This window comes from Anser brachyrhynchus (genome assembly GCF_964034855.1).
Source record: "Anser brachyrhynchus genome assembly, chromosome: 21".
Lineage (NCBI taxonomy): Eukaryota > Metazoa > Chordata > Aves > Anseriformes > Anatidae > Anser > Anser brachyrhynchus.
The window spans coordinates 2,422,592-2,445,616 of record NC_137714.1 but is presented as its reverse complement, the minus strand read 5'-3'; the positions used below and the strand labels follow the sequence as shown (position 1 = coordinate 2,445,616).

General features: G+C 48.0%; 1 protein-coding gene across 4 annotated transcripts in view; it reads left to right on the top strand.

The window, feature by feature from the left end:
* The first annotated feature begins 5,060 nt into the window (after window positions 1-5,060).
* CAPZB (capping actin protein of muscle Z-line subunit beta) overlaps window positions 5,061-23,025 on the top strand; it is a 64,101-nt gene continuing 46,136 nt past the window's right edge. The window contains exons 1-2 of one of the 4 annotated variants that reach the window (XR_013941383.1): window positions 5,061-5,208; window positions 21,904-21,993. Coding sequence is in view for 3 of the 4 variants with exons in the window: in XM_080564256.1 (XP_080420382.1) it covers window positions 21,886-21,993 (108 nt within the window). In the remaining variant the exon portion in view is untranslated. Of the gene's footprint in view, window positions 5,209-21,870; window positions 21,994-23,025 lie in introns of those variants that run through there. The other 3 variants (XM_080564257.1, XM_080564258.1, XM_080564256.1) reach the window with 3 other exon arrangements.

Genomic DNA, 23,025 nt, shown 5'->3' with positions numbered 1-23,025 from the left:
AGAAAAAGCTCAAAGTTGGATAAACCTTGTGCCTCTAACAATATGTGTGTTTGAGTGACACGTAACCTTTAATTTTTCTGCCATTAATGTGACAGAGCTGCACTGGCGGTAGTGTGTGTAATTTTTGCCAGTATCTGGACATTTTAGACTGCCAGGCTTACCGTCTTTTACATTCATCAAATGAGCAGGTAGGCGGCAGATCTGCTTGGGTGCTGGTAAAGTGAAAAACTTCATTTTGGAGCCTGTTTTTAGCATTCTTTGTATGGGAGGAGGAGTGCTTCAAACCAAATGGACAGCGTGTTGGTTTTTATTAAACACCGTGTTTTGATTTACTCATCAGCTCCTGCAGTGAATGAGAAAACTCTCAAAACCTTTATACTCCAGAGTACCCTCGTCAAAATTGCTTTGGAATTAGAATGGGACGGAGGCTGTTTGTTTGTTTGTTTGTGTGCTATTTTGACTGTGTGTACAGAGATCGCCATAGTGAGAACTATCTGTGGCTTGAATGTGGAATTCCAAACTGTTGGGTAGTGTTGTAGGTATCTTTTTCCTATATTAGTTTTCAAGAAACGCTCAGTTTTCAGCCTCAAATCAAGTGATGCTGCTGGTTTACTGACTCTGACTAATAAAACCCAGCAAGCTAAACTGTACCTTTGCTAGAAATAGAGACTCCTGCAGCAGTAAATTCAATTTATGAGAACTCCTAATACAAGTTTACATGTCTTTCAAGTGCCACAAGCTGGGCATGAAAGAAAATGGGCAATCTGACCTAAAAAAAAAAAAAAAGGAAAGCCTAAGATGTCTTTTTCTTTAACAAAAAAATGAATATTCGATGAAGTCGTAAAGTTTTCTCTAGGTTGTTGTTTCTAAGTATGTTCTCAGTCATCTTTGGTCTGGGCTAAATATTGGAATAAAGAAAATAAACAGCATTTCACCATGCATGCAATGTATGCAGGAGGATAAAATAAACGTATCATGTTAGACCTCAAATACTCTATGAAGTTCTGGCTAAATGTGAAAAGTACTCTGTAATGCTAATAAGAAGTATTTATCCTTTTGCTTCCTTGAACATAATCAAACATGCAGGGAAAGCATATGTATTTTATAGTTGCTGATTGCAAGATCAAAAGCCTTGTTATTAATTGCACATGAATCTGATGTTGTAGGGCTGTTAAGCCGTCAACTAACATAATTGTTTGCTTCCTTTGTTTATAGGCCCTCATCCTGAAGATGCACAATGCCTGCCACTAAGCCGCCCCCTTTTCTCTTTAGGTGGACGATTCCATGCTGGGAGGTGTGGGAAATGCCTGTAGTGCAGCTAGCACCATCTCCCAGCACCAAGATTTCAGAGACTGCATTGGCTTTATTTGGTGACAGTCCCTCCAGGAATTGCACCAGAAGGTAGGATGGCTACAACTCTAGTTATATATGTAAAGCCTTCTGCCTGCTGAGATCCACTCCACACTGCAAATTGCAGGCTACCAGAAGAGCCTGGTCCTACATTTAATAAACAAACAAACAAAAAAATTCCCTTAAGCATGTCCTGCTATAAACAATCAAAGCAAGCAGCTGGTCCTCATCTGAAAAGATGTTACATCAATTTCAAAAGGAATCTGCAGATCTTCTTAATGCAAATATTTTTGGGAAAACAAAAAGCAGCTGTTTATTCTTCTTTATACCTATTAGCAGGAAAACAAAATCCAGGATGCTTGTATTTCTTCTTTTAAGAAAAACATCCTCTTGGCGTCAACATTCATTTGGATCTCAAGACGTTTAAAATATACTAGACTGCATAATTCTGCTTTTGCTCTGTTTCTTCAACAAGCAGCTAGAAATGCTTTTTGTTCATAGCTGTAATTGCTGTTAAACTAAAAGCAAAACAATCATCGAGTAGTTTGCGTGAGTTTTGTGACAAAAGATGTGAAGTTCAGAACATGCATTTTCAATTGTATCGATTCTGTCCTCCCAGACCCTGCCTCAAGGAAAACACGCCCATCAAATGTGTGGACCCCTGTAAAACGAATGAATAATCTATCACGTAATGAAAAAGCTGCTTTTTCTTAATTACTGCTGGTAATTACTCTCAGGAAACATAAGGACAGAAGGATCTGGGGATTGCAAAATGCAAGGCACTTCAGATTGCTACATATTACAAACTGACTTCAAGGAAGTTGGGCTGCCTAGTATTGGCGAATAATTGAATTTGGAGACTGTAGAGCAGGAAATGCCTTTTGAGGTCATGTGGCTTCTCTACTAGACATTGGCAAGATTTCCCATCCTAGGGTTTATTTGGTAGTGGTTTTTTGATGGTTTTTATGTGCTTTTGTTTGCCTGTGAAGTAACATAACTCCTGTTTTTCCTGATATTATTAGAATCGTAGAAACACAAGGTTGGAAAGGACCTACAGGATCATCTAGTCCAACCGTCTTCCTACCACCGATACTACCCACTAAGCTATTAAATCATATCTCATAGCACCTCGTCCAGGTGCTTCTTGAACACTATGAGGCACGGTGACTCTACCACCTCCCTTGGCAGGCCGTTCCAGTGCCTGACCACTCTTTGAGAGAAAAAGTTTTTCCTGATACGTAATCTAAATCTCCCCTGGCACAACTTGAGGCCGTTTCCTCGAGTCCTACCATTAGTCATCTGCGAGAAGAGGCCGACCCTCTCCTCACCACAACCTCCCTTCAGGAAGTTGTGGAGTGCAGTGAGGTCTCCTCTGAGCTTCCTCTTCTCCAGACTAAACAATCCCAGCTCCCTCAGCCGCTCCTCATAAGACTTGTGACGGTTTTGTTGCCCTTCTCTGGATATGTTCCAGGGCCTCGATGTCTTTCTTGTAGTGAGAGGCCCAAAGCTGAACACAGCACTCGAGGTGCAGCCTCTCCAGAGGTGAGTACAAGGCGATGATCACCTCCCTGGTCCTGCTGGCTGCACTATTTCTAATACAAGCCAGGATGCCATTGGCCTACTTGGCCACCTGGGCACACTGCTGGCTCATGATCAGCTGAGCATCAACACTCCCAGGTCCCTTTCCTCTTCAAAGTCTTCCAGCCACTCTTCCCCAAGCCTACAGCGTTGCATGGGGTTATTGTGGCCCAAGTGCAGGACCCGGCACTTGGCCTTGTTGAACCTCATCCCATTTGCCTCAGCCCAGCAGTCCAGCCTGTCCAGATCCCTCTGAAGGGTCACCCTACCCTCAGGCAGATCGACACTACCTCCCAGCTTGGGGTCATCTGCAAATTTACTGAGGGTACACTCAATCCCCTCATCTAGGTCATCAATAAAGATATTAAACAAGATAGGCCCCAGTACCAACCCCTGGAGGACAGCACTTGTAACAGGACGTCAGCTGGACTTAACTCCATTAACCACTACCCACTGGGCAAATTATTCTACTGCTTTCTATCCATTGCTTCCCAGATTAATTTTGTTCCTGCACTGAAAAGACCAGAGGTTTAAAAATGACAAGAGGAATGAAAAAAAGCAAAAGCAGGCAAAGGTTAACTAAAAAAAAAATCAGTGACAGCAGACTGCCAGTCATCAACATATCGACAGTGCAAAGTGACCTCTGTAACAGTTACGCCCTGACACAGGCTAGGAGCTCACGCTAGCTGCCATAACGGAATGCAAATGGCTGAGTAGTAATTTCCTGGGAAATTAGCTCGGTGGTTTAGAAATTGGAAGTTGCAGCTGGTTTGCCCTCATAAGTAAAATGAGCGTGGTCAGAGTTGTCAGGTCTTGGAAGGTGCTGTTTGGTATCTGATAGCTACTACAATTACGAGTCAATCCACAAACGTCTGTGATAATGTCTTAGAGGGAAGTCAGGGCTTGGCCGTGGTTGTCTCCTGGTGGATGGATGTACCACAAAATGTAACAGCGCAGGAAAAAATGAAGCGGTTCCCGTAAGAATACATCCTTTCTGTCACAATTGCACACGTGCTGTGGAGTTCCACACCATCTCCAGGAAGAATGCATCAGCGCAGGAAGCAGTGCGCGACTCCCCCCGACAGCATTTCCATTTTCTACAGCAAACTGAGGAAAGTAAATGGAACAGCAGCAGGGCCTTGGGCTCATGAGGGCCAAGTCCGCAATGCAGGAGCCAGGGAGCACCAGCAGAGGGTTCTTGGGATCCTGGCACCAAGCCTGTTGGTGCAACGCAGGCCAAAACATTTTTCTCCAAAGAGCAGCAGAGGAACGTGGTACCACATACTACCTGAGATGTTCTTCCAGGTTAATTAGGGAGGCTGCATCTGTTAAATGCACGTGTCCTGACTGGGGAGTGTAAGTATTGAGTCTGGCATCGGGATCGGTTTTATCTGAGATCATTGAAATGTCAGTGAGCACATTAGGGAAAAAAAATGTATTTCTTCCTGGAACAGCCTGAGAAAAGCAAACATGTTTTATTTGTGCATACACCCAGATTTGCTGATTTTTATCTCGCGTTTGAGATCTGTAACACAGCTGCCCAAGCCCTGAAGTCATCAAAATGTGTAAGCACCTGCTTACCTTCCAGCAGGCACCTACACGCTTTGCCGAATCAAAGGCTCAGCTCCCCGAGAAGGCCGAACACCCGCCGCTCAGATAAACCAGCGATGTCGCTCGGTACCCAGCGGCCGGCCGGTTCTCCCCAGCGCTTGGGGGCTAAGGAAACCGAGGTGTGACCGGCGGCACGAGTCGCGCTGGGGTGCGAGGGCGAGGCCTGCGAGTTCACAGAAGCGACGCCCCTCCAAGCGCTCTGCCTTTACCCCGAGGCCAAGGGCGGCTGCGGGGCTGGGGCTGGGGCTTTGCCCGCCAGGGCCGGCGCGCCGGCGCGCCATCACGCGGCCCGCGGCCCCGCCCACCCCCTCCTCCGCCGCCGCCGATTGGCCGCCTCCTCCCGGCCTCGTTCCCGCGCTGCCATTGGTCGCGCCCTCGCGCTGCTCCCTCCCGGCTTCCCCCCGCCCCCTCCCTCCCCGCCGCCCCTCCCCGCCCCGTTGGCGCGCGGCGCTCCATACTTGGCGATGCCTGGCGAGCCGCGCGCTGATTGGCTGGGCGGGAGCGGCGGAGGGGGCGGGGCCGGCGCGCGGCGCTGACCCGGATGTTCACTCCTAGGCAACGGCGGAAGTGGAAGGGGCCGCGGCCTGCCTCGGACGGAGAGCGGAGGGGAACCGGGAGGCGCCGCCGTCGCTACCGCCCAGCGCAGCCCCGCCGAGCCCAGCCGCCATGGTGAGCCCCGGGCGGCGGCTGTGGGGGCCGGGGGGTGGAGGCCGGCAGGCCGGCGGGGGCCGGGAGGCGGCGGCGGGCCCCTCCCGGGGCTTCCCCGGGGCCGGGCCCCGGCCCGTCCGGTTGGCGGCCGCAAGGGAGCGGCTCCCCCGCGGGCGGGCCTCAGGGCGCTCGAGGCCCCGCTTGCCGCGGGTCGGGAGCCTCCGGTGGGCAGCCGCGAGGTGGCCGGGCCGCGCTGCCGAGCTCCGGTGGGGGCTGCGGGCCGGGGGGGAGCCCCGGTGGGAGCCCCGGGGGGAGCGGGTGGTGGTGCGGCGCTGAGCGCTGCGTCTGGGCGCCGCTGGGAGCTTGGGGGTTCTCGGCCGGGAGCCCGGCGGTTGTGAGGCCGCTGAGCGCGGTCTCGGTCGCGCCGTGTTTGCTGAACGGATCGGGCCAAGGGGCAGCCTTGCAATTTCGCTTCGGTGCCGGGTGCGAAGGGGGCTGCGGTCCCGGCAGGCTTGGCCGGCTCTGAGGGCGTCCGGCAAGGAGGGCGGGGGCCGACCCGGGCGTGCTGGGCTCTGCCCAGAGGGGTGCGTGCTTCTCTGGGGCCCGCTGCACCCCGTGTAACCCCCGGGGTGGGATCCTTCGCTTGGTATTGCTGAAGGACTTTGTGCTGCTCAGAAATCTGTGGGTTAAGTGGTTCAACCTAAGTTTTTGAGAACGTTCAAACGCAGTTTGACTTAAAAGTCACCGTGCTCGGTTATCCAGCAGTATAAAGGCTGGTTCAGTAAACGACTCTTTTCTTATTTTTCACCGTGAGAATTTCAGAGGCAATGCTTTATTTTTTTCTTTGAAACTGGAGATCGCAGTGATCGTACCCCCTGCGCTGTGCAAGATGAAGCTCTTTAGTTTCAAGTGAAAGGTGAGGAATGCCTAAGGTTCTGTTCTTCCTGAGCAAGTGCTGTACCTGACAGCTGAGTGTGCGACTCACAGGGTGGAGCACCTTGACTGTCCTGCACAACTTTAAATCAAGATGCCTGAAGGCCTTGTGCGTGAGACCTGACGGCAGAATTTGCTGTCAGGATTCTGACAAACTGTCCTGACTTCTGCCATGGCAGAAATCTTCCCAGGAAAAGAATTCAAGGAAAACAAGCAGGCTTCCTGTAAAATGGCAGTGGTGATACAAGCTTCTCTTCTAAGGGGATGCAAAAGCATGCTGTTAGAAGAACTCAGCTGGGGTATGGGTGCGGCTCTATCCCTCTTTTTGAGGAGGCAGAACACAAACCCCTCAGAAGTTTTGTGAATGCTCAAAGCTTATGCTCTCTGCTGATTTTTTTCACGTTCAGTAATGGAGAGTGGAGGGCATGGGGAGTTCTCATGAGGACTACCAACACTGCACAAGGCTCAGCTGCTGGGTGGGCTTTGGGTACGACCGTGTGGCAGACAACACATTACACAAGTGTTGTGGGGCCTGAAGACTCGCTTGCGGAGTGGGGCAGCTGCAGTGTGGTTTGTCTGGGTCTAGACCAAATTGCTGGTCTTGGTGACAAGAGGCAAATGAGCTGTGCCCGTGGCTCCAAACCTTACTGCCCCTCAGAGCCAATGTTATGCAGGCAGTACAGTTGCACCTCCCGGTTCCAGCTTCAGTTCCCAGCCAGTGTTCAGAGCGTTCCAAGGGTCTTTCGTGTTGGTGGTACAAAAGGCCAGCGCTTTCAGATGCTCCGCGTCAGGACTGAAACGGCCCCGGCACCGCAGGCTGCAGCCAGTCTTGGAGCAGCTGGGAGAAGCTGCCATGGTTCAGGGCATCATGTCAAACACTACCTTGGTGCTGTAGGTTTTCCAATAGCAGGGTAGAGCAGGCAGGGGAACTGTTGTCTCCTCCGTGCAGTCATTTAAGCCCCTCTCAAATCTGAATTGCTGCTGGTGAGTTTAAGATGTCAGGAGCGCTGGCATTTCAGTCAGGTGCTCGCTGAGATGGGGCAGGGCAATGTGTGAAGCTCACAAACCGTCCGGGTAGGTGCTGTCTCTTGTGCTAAAAATAAACTGAATGCACTGCTCAGGGCAAAGCAGGACTTGAGACAGTGCTGACTTCTGGAATTGAGGGTTAGCAATGGATGGAATCCAGTTACGCTTTGTAAAAATACAAATCTTTCTTTCCAGGTTATGTAAAATATTTGCGAGTATTTCTTGCGCTATGCGGCTCTTCAGGAGAAGGCAGACAGTCTTAGCAAAACTTACAGTTTAATCAACCACAGATACAAATTGTCTGGGGTAGCTTCCCATCACTTGCTCAGAATGTGTGAGGCAGCTGAAAATCACCGAAGCACAGCCAACGATGCAAGAGGTGACAGTGACATTTAGCGCGCTCTCTTTGCACGTTGTTCAGAGTAATTTATGTTTTCAAGGTAGGGGATCTTTGTCTCGGGCAAGCACACTGCAGCTTCATAAATACCTTGGTTTTGTGCAGGTGCTACCAAAACAATACTGAATGACTTGTGGAACTGAACACTGAGCACTTGAGGACAGCTCTTTGAGCACGGAGTCCGCCCCTTCGAAGCCAGTTGTGTCGCTTTTGAAGCTTTCATGCGTGGCATAAGAGCTCAGGGCAGGTTTTCAGTGTCCGCTCCAAGTCCTTTGCACCTCGTGCCTTCAGAGAAACGTCAACTGAAGCTATTTCATAGAGTCCACGTTTTATTAGGCAAGTGTATGAGCTTAGCTAAATGTTGTCTTACAAGGTAAATTCCCAAAGTAATCAAGTCAGAGGATGTTGTTGGGATAGGGAATGCTGCTGCTGCAGCGATGCTTCATCTTGCACCTTGGTTTGTTAGAAGAAAACCATCCTCAAGCTGAAGTTGTTCAAATGGGATTTCCTCGCATGGAAAACACGTATGCTTGTATCTCACTAGTTGACAGCTGGGAGTAAAACAAAAGCAAAGTACAGTTCACCTCTTTTGAATTACTGTTTTTAGTAGTTGTTGCTGTAGCTGAATAGAGAGAGGACGGTTTGGGAAGGCCACGTTGCTGCTGTCTTCCATTTCTAGTTCTACGGTTGTCAGCCGTCTCTCTCAGCTGAATTTCACGCGTGCAGGATATCCAATGGACCTGGGGAGGTGCGCAGCTGGGCAGCGCTCTCCTGTTTGCCTTTGCCTGGCTGCTTCTGAAGACTTCACTGGCGAGTGCTGGTGCCTTTTGCTGCTTCGGAGGTACGCTTGGTCAAGTCCAGATGGTTCCTTACTCTGCTAAATAAACTTATGGGGAGGCGATTATTTTCCTTTTCCCATTGCGCTGGTGCACGTTGCAGTCATGTTGCCTCAAGTTTTGTTTCATCTGGAAGATGGTTCAGTGCCTGCTGAGGAGCTGGCAGTTTTACTGGAGAGGCATGAAATTCCGAGCAGCACGAGCAGTTTAGGTCTGTGCTAAGCCCGGTTCTCCGCCCCACTTCTCTACAATGTGATGTTTAAGAGCTTTTTTTCCAGACAAAGGACGCAATTACAAAAGTTGAAGATGATCAAAATCGTGTTGGTCCTCTGTTTATGTACGTGTTCTTATTCACTTGATGTGCGCTATGATTTCCCCCTTTCCTAGTGATTTGTGCAAGGAGTTCTGAGCAGTTTGGAAAGCCCCAACCAAACCTCTGTCTCTCTCCCCCCCGATGTGCAAGATCCCAAACTTGTATTTTTCCGAACTTTCCCACGTCTCCTAATCCTTTGCCATTTCCAGGAAGATGGGGGGGGGAAAAATCTCACTTTAAAACACGGGCTTTCAAATTTGCTTTTCCATTATAGGTAAAATCCACGCGGTGTGAAGGAGCAGTGAGTCCATCTGAGCACCCTGAGCCTTTCCCCAGCTTCCCGGTCTCTTTAGCTATGCTCTAGCACAGGTTTCGGTTGCTGATGGGTTATGTCAATTAAAAAAAAACTTCCCTAATTTGTACATAAATGTCAGGAATTCGGTCCAATGCAATGGAAGCGCGTGGCCGTGTTAAGTATTTTTTCTTCGTCGTTTCTGTAACGCCTTGCTAAGTACCTGATAGCCCACGTACGAGGTTTTTGTGTCGACACTGATGTGAAAATCGAGCAAATGCTCTGAGCGGATGCCTGATGAGGACTGGACTGAAATGTGCGGTGCACGTGGAGAACACACAGCTCCGGGGGCTTACCTGAGCTGGCTAACGGCGGGTTCCTGTCCCCGGGACCCGAGCCGGCAGCTGACACCCGCTTCTCGTCTTGGGTCCTAAGGCAGGGTGGGACAGACCCTTCCAGAGGGGTTCTCCTGGGGAGTGGGAGCTCCCCCGCACGTAGCAGGAGAGCTGCTTGCTTTTGAAATTTCCTTTACGGGGCACAGGGGTGAACGCTGGTTGAGCAAGTTTCGAAGAGATTTCCCCCTTTGTTGAGCTGGGAGGATTTGTTACGGGAAGAAAATGGAGAATGCTTGAGAAAGCTGCTCTGCTCGTTTCCTAATTATAAAGTTGTAGTTTTCCACGGTAGGTGCTGTCTGGGTAATGCCAAACGCAACGGCAATCTAATCTGCTATCTGGATTTTTAGGTGCAACAAAACTTTGAGTTACAGAATCGGAAATGACATCTCACTTTTTTTGTGATTGCCCCAAAAAAAGCTTTTATTTAGAATTAGTTTAATTGCGTTAGATAGTATTTGGTGCTAGGCTTCCTAGAACGGTGGCCTGAGCTGTGGTATCCACCAGTAAGACACATTTTCTGGTATTATCTGGTGCTGTTCTTTGGCCCTGCCTTCCTCTCTTAGGATTGAGAACGAAAACACACAGCGTGCTGCGAGCTTGTGCTCTTTGTGCCACCGCTTCCAAGTCGGGCTGAAGAATTGCAGGATGTATTTGCAGGCACTTCTCATAAACTACCTACTTTGTTCCTCCTCCATGCAAATTGAACCTTCCTGCTTTATATTCCACCAGTGTCACCTGTGTTATTTTTCATCGCGGGCTTGGTTTCGGAGTCCTGCCTCCCGCTTTAAACCCTCAGGACGTTTGTGTTTGAGCTGTGCTGCAGAGCGGGTCCTTGCTGCTGCTCTGAGCGTGAAGAGGATGGATGCCCTCCGGGTCGTTTTGTTACAGAAAGCGGAGCTGACTCCTTTCCCAGTGGACCGAGGTGGAATTTCCAGCATGTCCTTGTTGCAGGGTGAGCAGCCTGGGTGAAAGCAGAACCCATGTTCCAGCAACTTAGCGGTATCAGCTAGACAAGAATGAAAACAGCGCTTAAGAGGATTTTACCTGGAAGGGAAAAGGGTTGAGGATGCACTGAAGACATAAGCTTAGTGGTTGCCTTAAGCGATCAACCCACCACACCATAAATAACGCATTCTTTATTCTCTCAGGGAACTTTATTTGTATTCCTTCGTGTGACGCTTTGTCTTCTCTGTTTGACAAAGCGCTGAGCTTGGAAGTGCCTTCCCCTTTTTGCTTTGGTAAATGTTGGGATTTAAAAAAAGCTCAAACCACCAGCAGAGGTGGTTGGTGGCTGCCTGAGAGCCTGTGCTGGCAATTTGAACCGGGCTCAGGAAATGAGAGATGGCTTTTTGTAAATTAATTCGAAGGATGAGAAAGCTGTGAAATGGTGGAATGAGGTAAAATATCGGCTACATCATGGTGACTGCAGCAGTTTAAAACTGTGTTTATCCACTGAGTGCTGTCACTGTGCTAACTTAGGGGTTGTTATGGAGACTTTTTTGGGTGCGATGCTGTGGATATATGTGATGTTGGCTCAGCAGTGACAGTGCTCCACTAGACAATCAAATACAGTTTCACGTAGCCATTGGTACAGGTGGAGCTGTTTGAGAGCATGGTAAGGTAAAAATTGGCCAGATGGAGTAACTGAGAACCTCATCCTAAACTGAGGGAGAAATCTGACATGGGTTGGAATTGGCAAATGTGTGTTGGGTGAAACACTGCTCCGTTATAACCTGTCTCTGCTACTTAACTTAAAAAGCTTGGAAAAGCATCGCATTGTTGAATTGCACGCTGTCGGTCTGCAGCTCTAGCTCGAGGGTAGGTCAGGTGTGTTCATAAACAGCAAGGAGAACATAAAAGGACGGAAAGAGCGGGCAAGCATAGGAGTAAAGAGTAAGGGAAGGAATGCCAGGGAACGTGGATGTCTTGTTAGGTGGAGATGGGATAATGTTAAGGCAATGTGCATGCAAAACCATCAGCTTCCTAGTTTTAAACTTGAAATTCTTATCACCGAATCCCTTGGATGAAACTGAACTGTCCTGCAAGCTTCGTGGTGTAATCCGCAAGGTACGTCTTGCTAGACGCGAGCAAAAGGCATGTTGACCTACTTTTCTGACCTTTTAGGCAATCGGAGAACATGGAGGGATGAGGGCTAACTAGATAACCTCTCCCTGGCTCCTCTCTGCCTTGCCAGGCATCCAGTTACTTGCCAGAGTTATCTCATGAATTTACAACCCTGGCTACCGGGCCTGGGGGCGCTGGAAAGCGCTGAGCTTGTGTTGTGCCAACCCGTGCACGGGGTGGCGGAGCGGGGCGCCGCGAGCAGCCCGACGTGCACCGATGGTCTCAAACATTCGCGTTAGGCTGTCAGTAAGCGTGGCTGCGTCCGCGGCCACCTTGCTGCCAGAGAATACGCCTCCCGGCTGCTGTGATAACGTGCGCTTTCCCAAATGGTTTTGATGTTAGCGAATTCTTGTATGGAAAAAATCTAGGTTGCAGTTGACTGGAAGGAGAACGCAGACAACTGGGAACAACTCACCGAACTGGGCTGACCCTGCAAGAGCAGAATTCACCGTTTGGATTGAGCAGTTCCTCTTCTGGTACTGGCTACGTTGATTCAGAAACAAGCAAGCGCGTAGGCTAAAAGAGCATTTGGAAAAGATTATCGGGTGTTCCCAGGATAAAAGCAAGCATCACAAACACCGCATCGCAAACAGTGCAGTATGGTCAGGATGACAAACGGCAGCGTTGAATCTCAAGGGCTGTTGTGTTTGTAGTGAGCAGTGCTGAGCTTGACAAAAATGAAGTTGAGGAACTTCCTGTGTAACCACACGCATCTGAAGTTGCCCGGTGTGAATGCCCTGTGCGCTCAGCCCCAGGTATTCCCTGACGGAGTGGAAACAAGTGGCTCCTCTGAGAGCTCCCAAGGTCTGGTACCTCGAGGCTGCCCTCTGGAAAACGGGCTGTAGCGCCCGGTGGGATCTCATATTTAGGAATCTCCTGATAACAGCACAGGCTGTAACGCAGAGCTCCTTCAATTCCAAGTGCTGGCAGCTTCTGTTTTCCTGCAGAGTTGTCTCAGTTGCTGCTGTTTGTACTTCCTTGCAGCACGCTGCTGTACCTCCCAGTCCCAGAACCTGGGTGGCCTGGTGGAACTGAGCTCAAGTTCTGGGCAGCCTTTGCCAAGGGTACCCGGCAGACCCCAGTAAAAATAAAGCAGTCCGTCTCTAAAGACTGATTTGGGCACTTCCTCAGTCATATTTGGATGGAAGGCAGGACACTGTGGATGAGAAACAGGTCGTGGGGCTGGGGAGCCGTTGCAGACCTCCTGTTAGCGTATTTCAGAGGCCGAGCTGACGCTGGCGGTCAGGAGCAGTAGGTTTACAGCGAGGATGAAGTGGGAGGATGGCGACGAGGGAGCATTAATCAGTAACTTGGGATACATCTGCAGGGCTGGAGCTGAGAGCTGTGTGATGCGATCTTACGGAGGTAACAGAAGTTTCTGCAAAGAGCTGACAAGGTCAGGCAGAAGATCCTGTCAACGATTTCCTGTCGCAGGTACTGCAGGAGCTCCGCTGGCTGCGCAGCAGTGATCCTGCCTCTGGTGTGAGTCCACGTGAGCACGCAGCTGGGGGCAGGAGGCCCGTTGGGAGGTGGCTTCAGAGGTCCTTAGAACGCAAGATTTACTCGCCTGCACAACCCCTTAGTGCACGCCAAAGTGTTTGCAGAGCGACAAAGTGAGTAAAGTGTGGTGCTGACTTAAGTGGCAAGGAAATATCTAGAGGCATCCTGAGCTACTCGATGCATCAAGTAATGCGGAATGGTTCCGCCGAGCAGCAGTCTGGGTGTCTGCCTGTTGGGGTATGTGCGTACTTGTGCCCAGCCCAACGGCTATTCTGATAGTGAAGCTCTCAGGCAGATGTACAAGCTTCCTCGCGAAGTAGCTGCAAGATCAGGACAGCTTCTTGTGTCTCAGGGCTGTGCTGTAACAGCTTTGCTTTTCCTTTTGTTTGGCTAAGAGTTCGTATCTATAGGAATATCTAACAAAGAAAATGTTGGTTCTGTGTTAAACCCAGACTTAAACTGGGGGGAAAAAAATAACCACAACTGTTTTGCACTAACAGTAGCCTAATTAAATTTCTTAAATGCTACCCGGAATAGTTGGTCAGCTCGACAGTCAACTTCAGGGACTTTAATCCCATTTATTAAAAGTTAGTTAACAATGCAGCTTTGCAGAGTAGCTTTTCTATGCGGCTATTTTACTGCCGTTCCCATCTTACTCTTTCATGTGGGGCTAACAGATTGCGTATTCACTCGATGCCATGATTTATTGGGAAGTGACTTTCTGCAAACTTTACGCTTCACAGGAATTCTTGGCAGAAGATGAAAGCTGGTAAATTACATTGTCATGTTTAATAAATAAAACATTGTTTCTGTTACCCAGAAGACAAACACCAGTGCAGAAATCATTAGTGCTGGTGGCAAAAGGTCAAGATGAATAGCCTGTTCCCAGAAAGCCTTGGTGCTGGTCCACCCTGCTCTTCTGTCAGTACTGGGTGCCTCTGTCCGTTGGACAGGTGACAAATTTGCCCTGCACTTTGTATGAACTAAAACAATAGATGGTAAGTTAGGTTTGAAAGCACGAGTGGGTTTTGAACCCCTTTCAGGATATCCTCGCTGGGGAGAGGTGCTGAGCAAGCACGGTGCTTTCTTCACCGTGTGCTGTACACCCGTGGAAGCGCTAGCAGGAGCTGAAATGGACAAACGGCCCCAAGGAGTGTAAATCGGCTGCAGAAGTACCCCAGGTGATGCTGAGTTCCTGCCTCTACAGCAAATAGTGAATTACAGCGTAATGGCCTGCTCCACGCTGTCGAGGTTGCTAGTTTTTTCTCAGTTGACGTAACATCGTTTGACAAATAGTTGTTCTACAAGACTGAGCTTCTTAGTGAAGTAGTGCAATGGGCTCTGGTTTATTCTGAAGGTACTGGACGGAAATGCCGTCAGTGTATCATAATCCACTCAGTAACTGCTTCGGAGGTTGTGCAGGGGTGTTGGGTAGCGTTCCATGGATGCTGAACAGTGCTCTCTTGATTTGGAGGTCAGAGTGATGAAGTCCCAACACAAAACAGGATTCAAAAGACACTTGAAAGCATCAGCTCAAAGGTAAAGAAACAAATGAGGGCTTAGGAGAATGCTGGCTGCGAGCTTTGAAGAGCTCGAGTGCAGGAGGAGATTCTTCAGTGGCTGCTCCTAGATGACCATGGCCACTCGCTTCATCTGTCTAGGACTTGCCTTAGGTGTGCTGTCAGCCTGAAATAGTGATAAGTATCCGATGTCATCAGCATGCTGGTGGCAATGAAACTTAAGCTGCCTCATTTGCTCTCCTTCCCGTAGATTATTTTAGTTCCCCGTGCGACTCTTTGGAGCAGACGTCTAAGTTACTCTTCTCCTCTTTACAGAGGTCCTGCAGGGATCCCTTGTGAGCCTTGCTGAGATTAGCACGGCTTAAATTTCTGGACCGGGGCAGAACAAAAACTGGTCAAAGCAGACCTCACATTTTTTGACAAGCGCTTTGACAAGTATCTGTTGGTGTGTACGGCAGAGACCTGAATTTAGAAAACCAGCCTCGAATGTGTTTTTGGTCATACATTAGCACTAGTACTGCTTCTTCATGGCATGCTCAAATCTTCTAAAAGGGAGAGCAGCGTAAATAAAGGCAGTGTGTTCTGCAGGAGAACGTCTCTGAAAAGGAGTCGCTGATGTAAAGGCTGTGGTATGACTTGTGCAGCGCTCTGTAAGTAAATGCAGATGACATTGGTGACCAAGTACAGCAGATTTCGCTAAAATATTGCGAGCCGTCACTTCTTGCTTTTATTCTAACCTTTAGTCCTTCTCATTTCGAGTCTGTGGAACGGGCATTCTCAGCAGCCAGTCTGTCTTGTTTCGTCTTGACCACAGCAGCAATGTAATAGCAAATCGAGCTAAATGTTGGTACAGATCTGACATGGCCGTAATTGTCAGAAGGTAAAAGCCCTGGAAAACATTCTGACCAGAGAGGGCCAGGCTAGGAGTAGTTTGAGAAGGAGACTTTGTCTGCATCAGCATCGTGTTCTTTCAATGATCTTTGATCTTATGCTACATCATGGATAGTAATAAATCTTCAGCTTTTACTGCACTTGATTACTTCTTAACTGTGCTGTGGGCGTTACTGCCAGTAGTTCACCTTGCTGTCGGGAATCCCTGATTCACGGGAATATTGCAAGTGGCTTTAGATAGGATCTGCCAGAAGAGGGTTAACAGCCGAGGGAAAAAGCATGTAGGAAAACAGATCGCAAGGAGAAGGTGCGGTTGATGGAAACATGAATGCAGAACTTGTCTGGGCTTCATGCATCGTATGGAGTTACTCCCCTTCCATCTAATATCTGAGGAAGTGAACGCTGGCAGCCTGTTGTGCTGGGAGCCAGGAGGGGAATCCTGCACTTAACATACTCTTGGGCTTTTATTACCCACGGTTACAATAATTCAACCCTTTGCTGAAGCTTCTAGCAGTAACACTGTTCTGTTCTGTAATTTGAAAAAGGAGTCTTCTGCCTTCTGAGCTCTGCAGGTTGGCAAGGAGCAGGGTGGGAAGCTGTTCATCTGTTTCAATTAAAAAAATAGTAATAAATTGAGCACTTATTGAGTTCCACAAAGCTGTACCATTAGTCAGACATTCCTGTTGGGAGAACTGACAGGAAATAATGATTTACAACCTGGGGTATGTCTGCAACATAAAAGGAAGAAGAAAAAGTCATTTGCTGGCTGCATACTTCTGGCCCTGGATTAATTTACGAAGGTATTTTGCTTGTAAGCTGACCGGCGATCAAAGCGGCCTGATGTGCAGTTGCTTGAAATTGCACAAGTTAAGCAAATGTTTTATTTTTGGTGTCCCTTTGGGCTTCTATCTTTTATTTCAGTTCTCTATAAATTGAGATGCTTGCTTATGCTTGCAGTTGGGGTAACTTCTCAGCTGCGGGCATTTCAGCCCCAAGTCAGAATATTCAGCTGATTAAAAAAAAAAAAAAAAAAAAAAAACAAACACGGGCACCCCTGCCCAAATAGCAAATGTTTTCACTCTCTATGTAGTGTTTTTTTTTTTAACCTTGATCATTGCTTCTGAAGTACTTTTTAGGTCATCCAGCTCTTCTAAAGTTGCATCAGAGACTGGAGAAGGCATGGAAAAGGCTTTGCATGGAGGTGGTGTTACACTTGCGCGTCTGGTTGGGATGATTTGGCAGCCTGAGTGCTTTATTCCTCAGGAAGGGCTAGGAGAGGAGAAGCTGCCACTGCAGTAGCACTTAACTGCTTCTGCTGGTTTCTCTTGGTTCAGAAGTTAGCTCGGGGCGGTGTTAATGTAGAAATACAATACAGAAGTGAAACCAGTCTGGTTTTCTTTTTGAAGAAACTGCTTAATTCTGTTTGTGCTCAGCAGTAACGTAGGCAAATGAGCAGGAGCCATCAGAACAAAGCTGTGAAGACCAGGGAATTAAATCTGCTGACCTATTAAATCTGATAGAGAGAAGCAAATTCCTGCTGACTACAAGGCTGGGAGCTTGAAGTGAAATCTCTTACCTGCTTTCAAATGCAGTGGCTTAACCTTTAAAACGGGCAGAGGCCTTGCGTAAACCCTCTTTTAAAACCTGGAGTACAGGTTAAATCTCAGGTAATGCGCAATGGAGAGTTGGGAAAACTTGTGAATGCAATCTGTGAATTTCGGGAAGTTTATATAGTGAAAAGTTCATGCAGAGATATTTAGAAGGAGAAGCGAAAATTGCTCGTAGGTGGTAGCGCATCGGATTGCTGCTGTCTGCTGAGAAGAGAAACCGAGCACAGCGCCTGTGGGGTGCTACCGGCTCTGCCAGTGGCATGGTCTTTGAAGGGCTTTGGGTACAAGTCCTGGCTTCCAGCAGCTGCGTTTATCAGGTGACGGCTCGGTGTAAAATGCGATGCAAATGAGTTATTTCTTCCCTCAGTCTGCTTGAGCAGGCTTGGGTGCCGTGAACTTGGAAGAGCTGCGTGAGCAGCGGGGTTCGCATCCAGGGTTGCACGGCCATGGTCAGCTGTCGCTGCCCAGTGCTGTTGGCCTGTGCTGCCCCGGCCGGGGGAGCACCGAGTGGCAGCTCCTCTGTGCCGCGTGCCCTAAAGCTATAGGGGGTCAGAAGGAAGTGCAGTGCTTTGCCTGCCTTACGCAGTCTCGACAACCTGCATGTTCTCTCAGGGTGGCTGCCTACAAAAGTGAGGTCAGAAGAGCCCGTTGCTCTTACAACAAATAACAACAGCCATAGTCCGCCCCCGTTTCAAGCATTGACAGTGGAAGCGCGTTGGTTTGTCGCACAAACACACGCTCCTTCTCAAAACAATTAAACAAAACTGTGGTGACTTCCTGAGCTTTTGTGGTTTCTGCGTTGAATGACATCTGTCCGTGCTCAGTGTTTGAGCAATATTGCTTTAGTATGAATGGAATGAAGAAAGCACCTAACCGTGCCTCTGTGCAACCGTGCATTCGTGTAATAAATGTTTTCCAGCACTATCTGTTTTTTATTTGAGCCTCAGTGCAGAGTGCTGAAATGACCGGAGACCTGGGGCCATTTGAGAGGGTTTCTAACTTTGCCGTACTTAGCGTGTTTGCAAAAGACTGAAGGGGAGAGCAGAATGCAGGCAAAGGAAGCTAAACAAACATCACTACTTCTGGAGACGGATTTATAACATTTTGCCCTGCAGTAGTATCATGGGAAAGCTATAGCAGATGCTTAAGTGGAGATTGGAGATAGCCAAATATCTTAGAGGAAATGTATTAAGGAGCTTTCATCTAAGCTAATATTTTCAGTCTTTGAGATTCCTATGATCTCTTAAATCCTTCAGTGACTTGAGCTGTAATAAAACTTCATTTAGAATTTCTGTCTGAACTCCCTACTCCTCCACAGGAGCTCTGCGCTGGATGAAACGGAGGAATGGTGGAAAACGTCCTGGTATCACGTAAATGCTAAGCTCATTAAGCCCTGCAGCCTCAAAGAGCTTGGCTCCAAGAGCGCTCCAGACTGAGAGACGGCCTGTCTAATCGCCTTCCCAGCGAGCGGGGGGCTCTAAGCCTCTCCATGTCCGAAGGCAAGAGTTGTGTAGCGTGTTTTGTCTGGAGATCTGTGAGGAAACCATGTCTTTAGGATGCAATTTACTGTGAGAATTCAGCAAATGCACACCCAGAAAAGGTGAAGTTGCAGCGTAGAGACGAGTGGCCTAGGGCAATGGGAGTGAGGTGAGACACATCCTGAGTTTCCCAAGAACACCTTCCTCTTGCACAGCTTGTGTAAGGGCTTTGTGGGATTCCCGGGTACCTCTAATAACATGCCACTGTCAAATTTGCAGGAAAAATACGTTCCTGGGAGTGTTCTTTCCTCCGTAAATACAGGAAGTGTGTGCGGCTGGGTTTGACGCCTTAGATGCGATTCCTCTGTCTTTGTGATTCCCCTGAAATATCCACAGCTACTCTGGATACTCCAGCTGGGACAGAGGTTGAAACCAAAGGATATATGCAACCAGAGACCTCATTTTAAAAACCTTACTTCACCTGCACTGAACGAACAAGGAGCAAAAACTACGAAGGGGTATATTTACCCGTTCGGTTCTGAAGTTGAACATGACAGATACATCCAGTACCAAAAGGTAGCACTGTGCTCTGTCGTGCGTGTGCTTTGTGTTACCTTTCTGGTTGTGCCAGCGTGGATTTATGCTGGATTGAAGTGACTGTATAACCACAGACTGAAGCACAGAAATAGAGCAGAACCTGCCTTTATTTCAGTCCTTTAAGAGGTCTGCTGGCAAGCCATTTAAATGCTCTGCAAGAAAACCGGAGAGTCCTGGTGCTCAGCTGTGCTTTTACCTCCTTGATACCAGAAAAATTCAGGCTAACTGTTGGTGTGTGCTTGGCTATTTTGTGGGGTTTTTTTTTTGGTTGCACACAGGCATTTATGCCAGCTATGGCTGAACCTCTGTAAGAATCCGTGCCTTAAACAGTCTTGCTTGTGTCTTCCTACAGCTGTTACTGAATGTACCGTTATAAAGATGGTCAGTCCAAATTCTTTTGGTTAATCCATAAAATGCTGCAAATGCAGAAGATAGTCCTTCATTCAGTGTAGTTTATTTAAAATTACCATACTATTTATTCAACACCAACTCTGGGTTAATGGTAGTTTTTAACATCGTTTTTTCCCTAGTTTTTTTCGTCTATCAAACAATCCCAGCTGGCAGAGGAGGATGGAGCACTTCGGTAAGTGTTCCCACGATCCCCAAGTGCGGAGTGTGACCTTGCGACCGTGTGCCAGCTTTCCTTCCTTGATGGAAGAGATAGCAGGAGGTAAAGACAATACTTGGTATGAAAGGTCCCCTGCCAGGGCTTGGCTGCTGGAGCTGGGCAGTCGTAGCCCGTCTAAATGATGTCTTTCCCTGGGGACTAAAAGGTTAGTAGAAAATAGTGAGTTTTCCCTTCCCTCTTTTTGAAGAAAAGAATGAGATGTTGCTGTCGCTGGGGAGCTTTCTCCCATGAGTTTCTAATTACGCCTGTAGGTTGTGCCTCTGCTCAAGCCTGGACTGATGTTTCATCTTCATCTGATCTTAAATATTTGGCCCCTCCTGGGCAGGGGGCTGCTTACTGTGTGGAAGGAGAGAGGAAATAATTTGTGACTGCACTCGTGAACAGTATGTGGAGTGGCTTCCTATTTCTGCCCCTGCTAACTACGCGGATCATAGCGCAGAGAGGAGCGAACTGCCCAGAGCTTGAAGCTTGGCTAGTTGTTGGTGCCTGGGGAGACTGCAGCATGGAGGCAGCTCAACCCCCACTTCAGTCCCTTCCTGGTAACCTTCAGTCACTGACCACCTAACAGAGATAAAGAAAAGGTGTTGAAAAACTCAGTCGTCGCTTTTTCCCATGGTTGTGGTGACAGTCAATTCATCAATTGATTTGTGGTCATTTTTCAAGAGGAATTAACTTCGGGCTTATTTTGGCCAAGAATTTGCTTGTCGCGTTTCCCAAAAGTTTAAAGAGTATGGGGGTTGAGTTTGTGTTACTTGAACGTGTGTTGCTTCAATCGCAGCAGGTGACTGCCGTAACTTCTGTTCCTGGCGTCGGTGTGTTCTGCTTTTCAGGTCAGAGGCTTCGATATTCAGGAGAGTCTTGCAGGCAGATGAGAGTCACTACCTAAATGTCTGTAGAGCTGGAGCTTTTTCCAAACAGGATGTCCTAAAACTTAAACTGGATGAGAAATAAACACAGTCTCTTCCAGGCCGGCTGTCTGACTTGCTGTCTGTAAAATATTTATCTTTTGATAGTGAATGGGCAGTGCCTTTTTAGAACTGTTTTCGTAATGGATGGCCGCTAAACTGCGAAATCCCTCCTTCCCTCATTGCCAGGGTACAGATTAATTGCAGGAAGCTCTACTTCCCACTGCTGCTCGCTGATGGGGGGATGCTACTTGAATAATGTGATCACGTAACTGCTTTATTTCTGAAGTCTTTCTCAAATACAACTTTTAGAGCTTTTCTGAACGTAGGAAATTAAATTTAAGCTCATTGTGGACAGGTAGCTAGAAATAGAGAACAAAAATGAGAGGAAGAAGCGGTGAAAACAAGCTTGCTGTGCTTCAGCTGGATGATGACGTTGATCAAAGCAATGTGCGGGTTTTGGGGTACTGTTAAGTTTGCAGGAAAGTGTCTCTCTTATGCCTTAGTGAGAAGGAGAGCTAAAGGTTACGCCAAGAACATGGCTCTGCTCATCAAGTGTCTGTGATAATGTCTTGCGGATTTTTCCAACTCTGAAATGAATTTTAAGCTTTTTTGCGTGTGTGGAATTGGACGCAAGGTCAGCTGCAACAAATACCATTGGGATATGTTGCTGCAATTTCTCAAAATATTTAAAGCTGATGATTTCTCAGATACAGACAGGTTTTGGTTTGTGTTGTGTAGTGAGAAGGAAATTATGGATCATACCTTTGTCTACATGTTTCACTTTTTTTTTGGTAAAGCTGAAGGAGGGGGAGAGAGCTCTGTCAGAACAGAATTTGCCTTGCATACTGGTTACCTTCAGCTGAATGGCACAACGCAGATGAGGAAGTACTAAAACTGCTTCAGAAAAAGGAACTTGCAGTTCCCTAACTCTGCTTATTGTTGAGGTAGCATGGAAAAACATTTCACTAAACATTTGCACAAGCGTTGGAAACAATTTTTGGTGGGAACTGGACTCCTCTCCATCAACAGGACTGTGTTAAATTGATGGCATGACACACTATTTGCAATACCAAATGAATAATCATCGACCAAATGGAACTGAACTTTATTGAAATCTGTTTGTGTTGATATAAAACACATTGCTGGTTAGAACTAGAAGCTGTATTTCTCATATCAGAGGAGCTGACGAGCACTGCAGTTGTTGCGTCTGTGACCGTGATGTGCTTGTCTGTACGTACTGTGACTGAGGGATGTTCTTGTTTCCGCAGAGTGACCAGCAGCTGGATTGTGCCTTGGATTTGATGAGGCGCCTGCCTCCGCAGCAGATAGAGAAGAATCTCAGTGACCTCATTGACTTGGTGAGTACCGGATGCTCTAACCAAATGGTGACCGAGTCCTAGGCATGACAAAGATCTGGTATGTAAGAACATTTTCTAAAGCATCTCCAAGGTATGGTGATCTGTGGTTCTCTCCTCGTGTTTTGGCAAGGTTGAGGAATGGAGTAATTGCCCAAACAATGTCATCAATCTACGTGTTCATTTTGGGCAAGCCAGCAGGTACTACTGTGTGTGCGTGGACATCCTTTTGGATGAAGGGTCATTAGCAGCTTTCTTGATGAAGTCATCGGCAGTTTGGAGGCTGTTGTTTAAAGCAGCTGGGATGGTTTGTACAAACGTGATGCGTGCCCTTGTACGTGTGTACCGTCTCCTGCTAACTGCCTGCCAGCCTGCAGCTTGACACAGGACTTGTGCTGCAGGCGCAGCGGGTGTGCGATGGCACATGCTTCAAAGACTTACTGAGACAGAACATTTCAGGACTAGAACACTGGGGTTCTGGAGAATGCCCAAATCTACCTATAAATTATGCCCTACCAGGTATTCTGCAGCTCAGTGAGTATCCTAAAAACTCCCAGCCAGCTGTGTTGTGCTGATACCTGTTTTCTGCTTGCCCCTGCAATGTTTACTTCCCTTCCATAAATTGGTAGTAAAGATGATTAACTTAAGATTTATAATGGGCACAAGCATCCTTCTTCAGATGCATTTGATTTAGTCATATATTCTGGGATGTGATGTGTTTGGGGGTTTATAATAGGCTAGTTAGTGCCAGCTGTCACAGAATCATATCCCAAGTTGGAAGGGACCCACAAGGATCATCGAGCCCAACTCCTGGCTCCTATCAGGTCTTATCACTGGTCACTGAAGAGAACAGATCGGTGCCTGCCCCTCCACTCCCCCTCATGAGAAAGCTGTAGACCCCAGGACAAGGTCTCCCCTCAGCCTTCCCTTTCCAGGCTGAACAAACCAAGTGACCTCAGCTGCTCCTCGTATGTCTTCCTCTCTAGGCCCTTCACTGGGGCCCTTTGTAGCCCTTCTCTGGACACTCTCCAACAG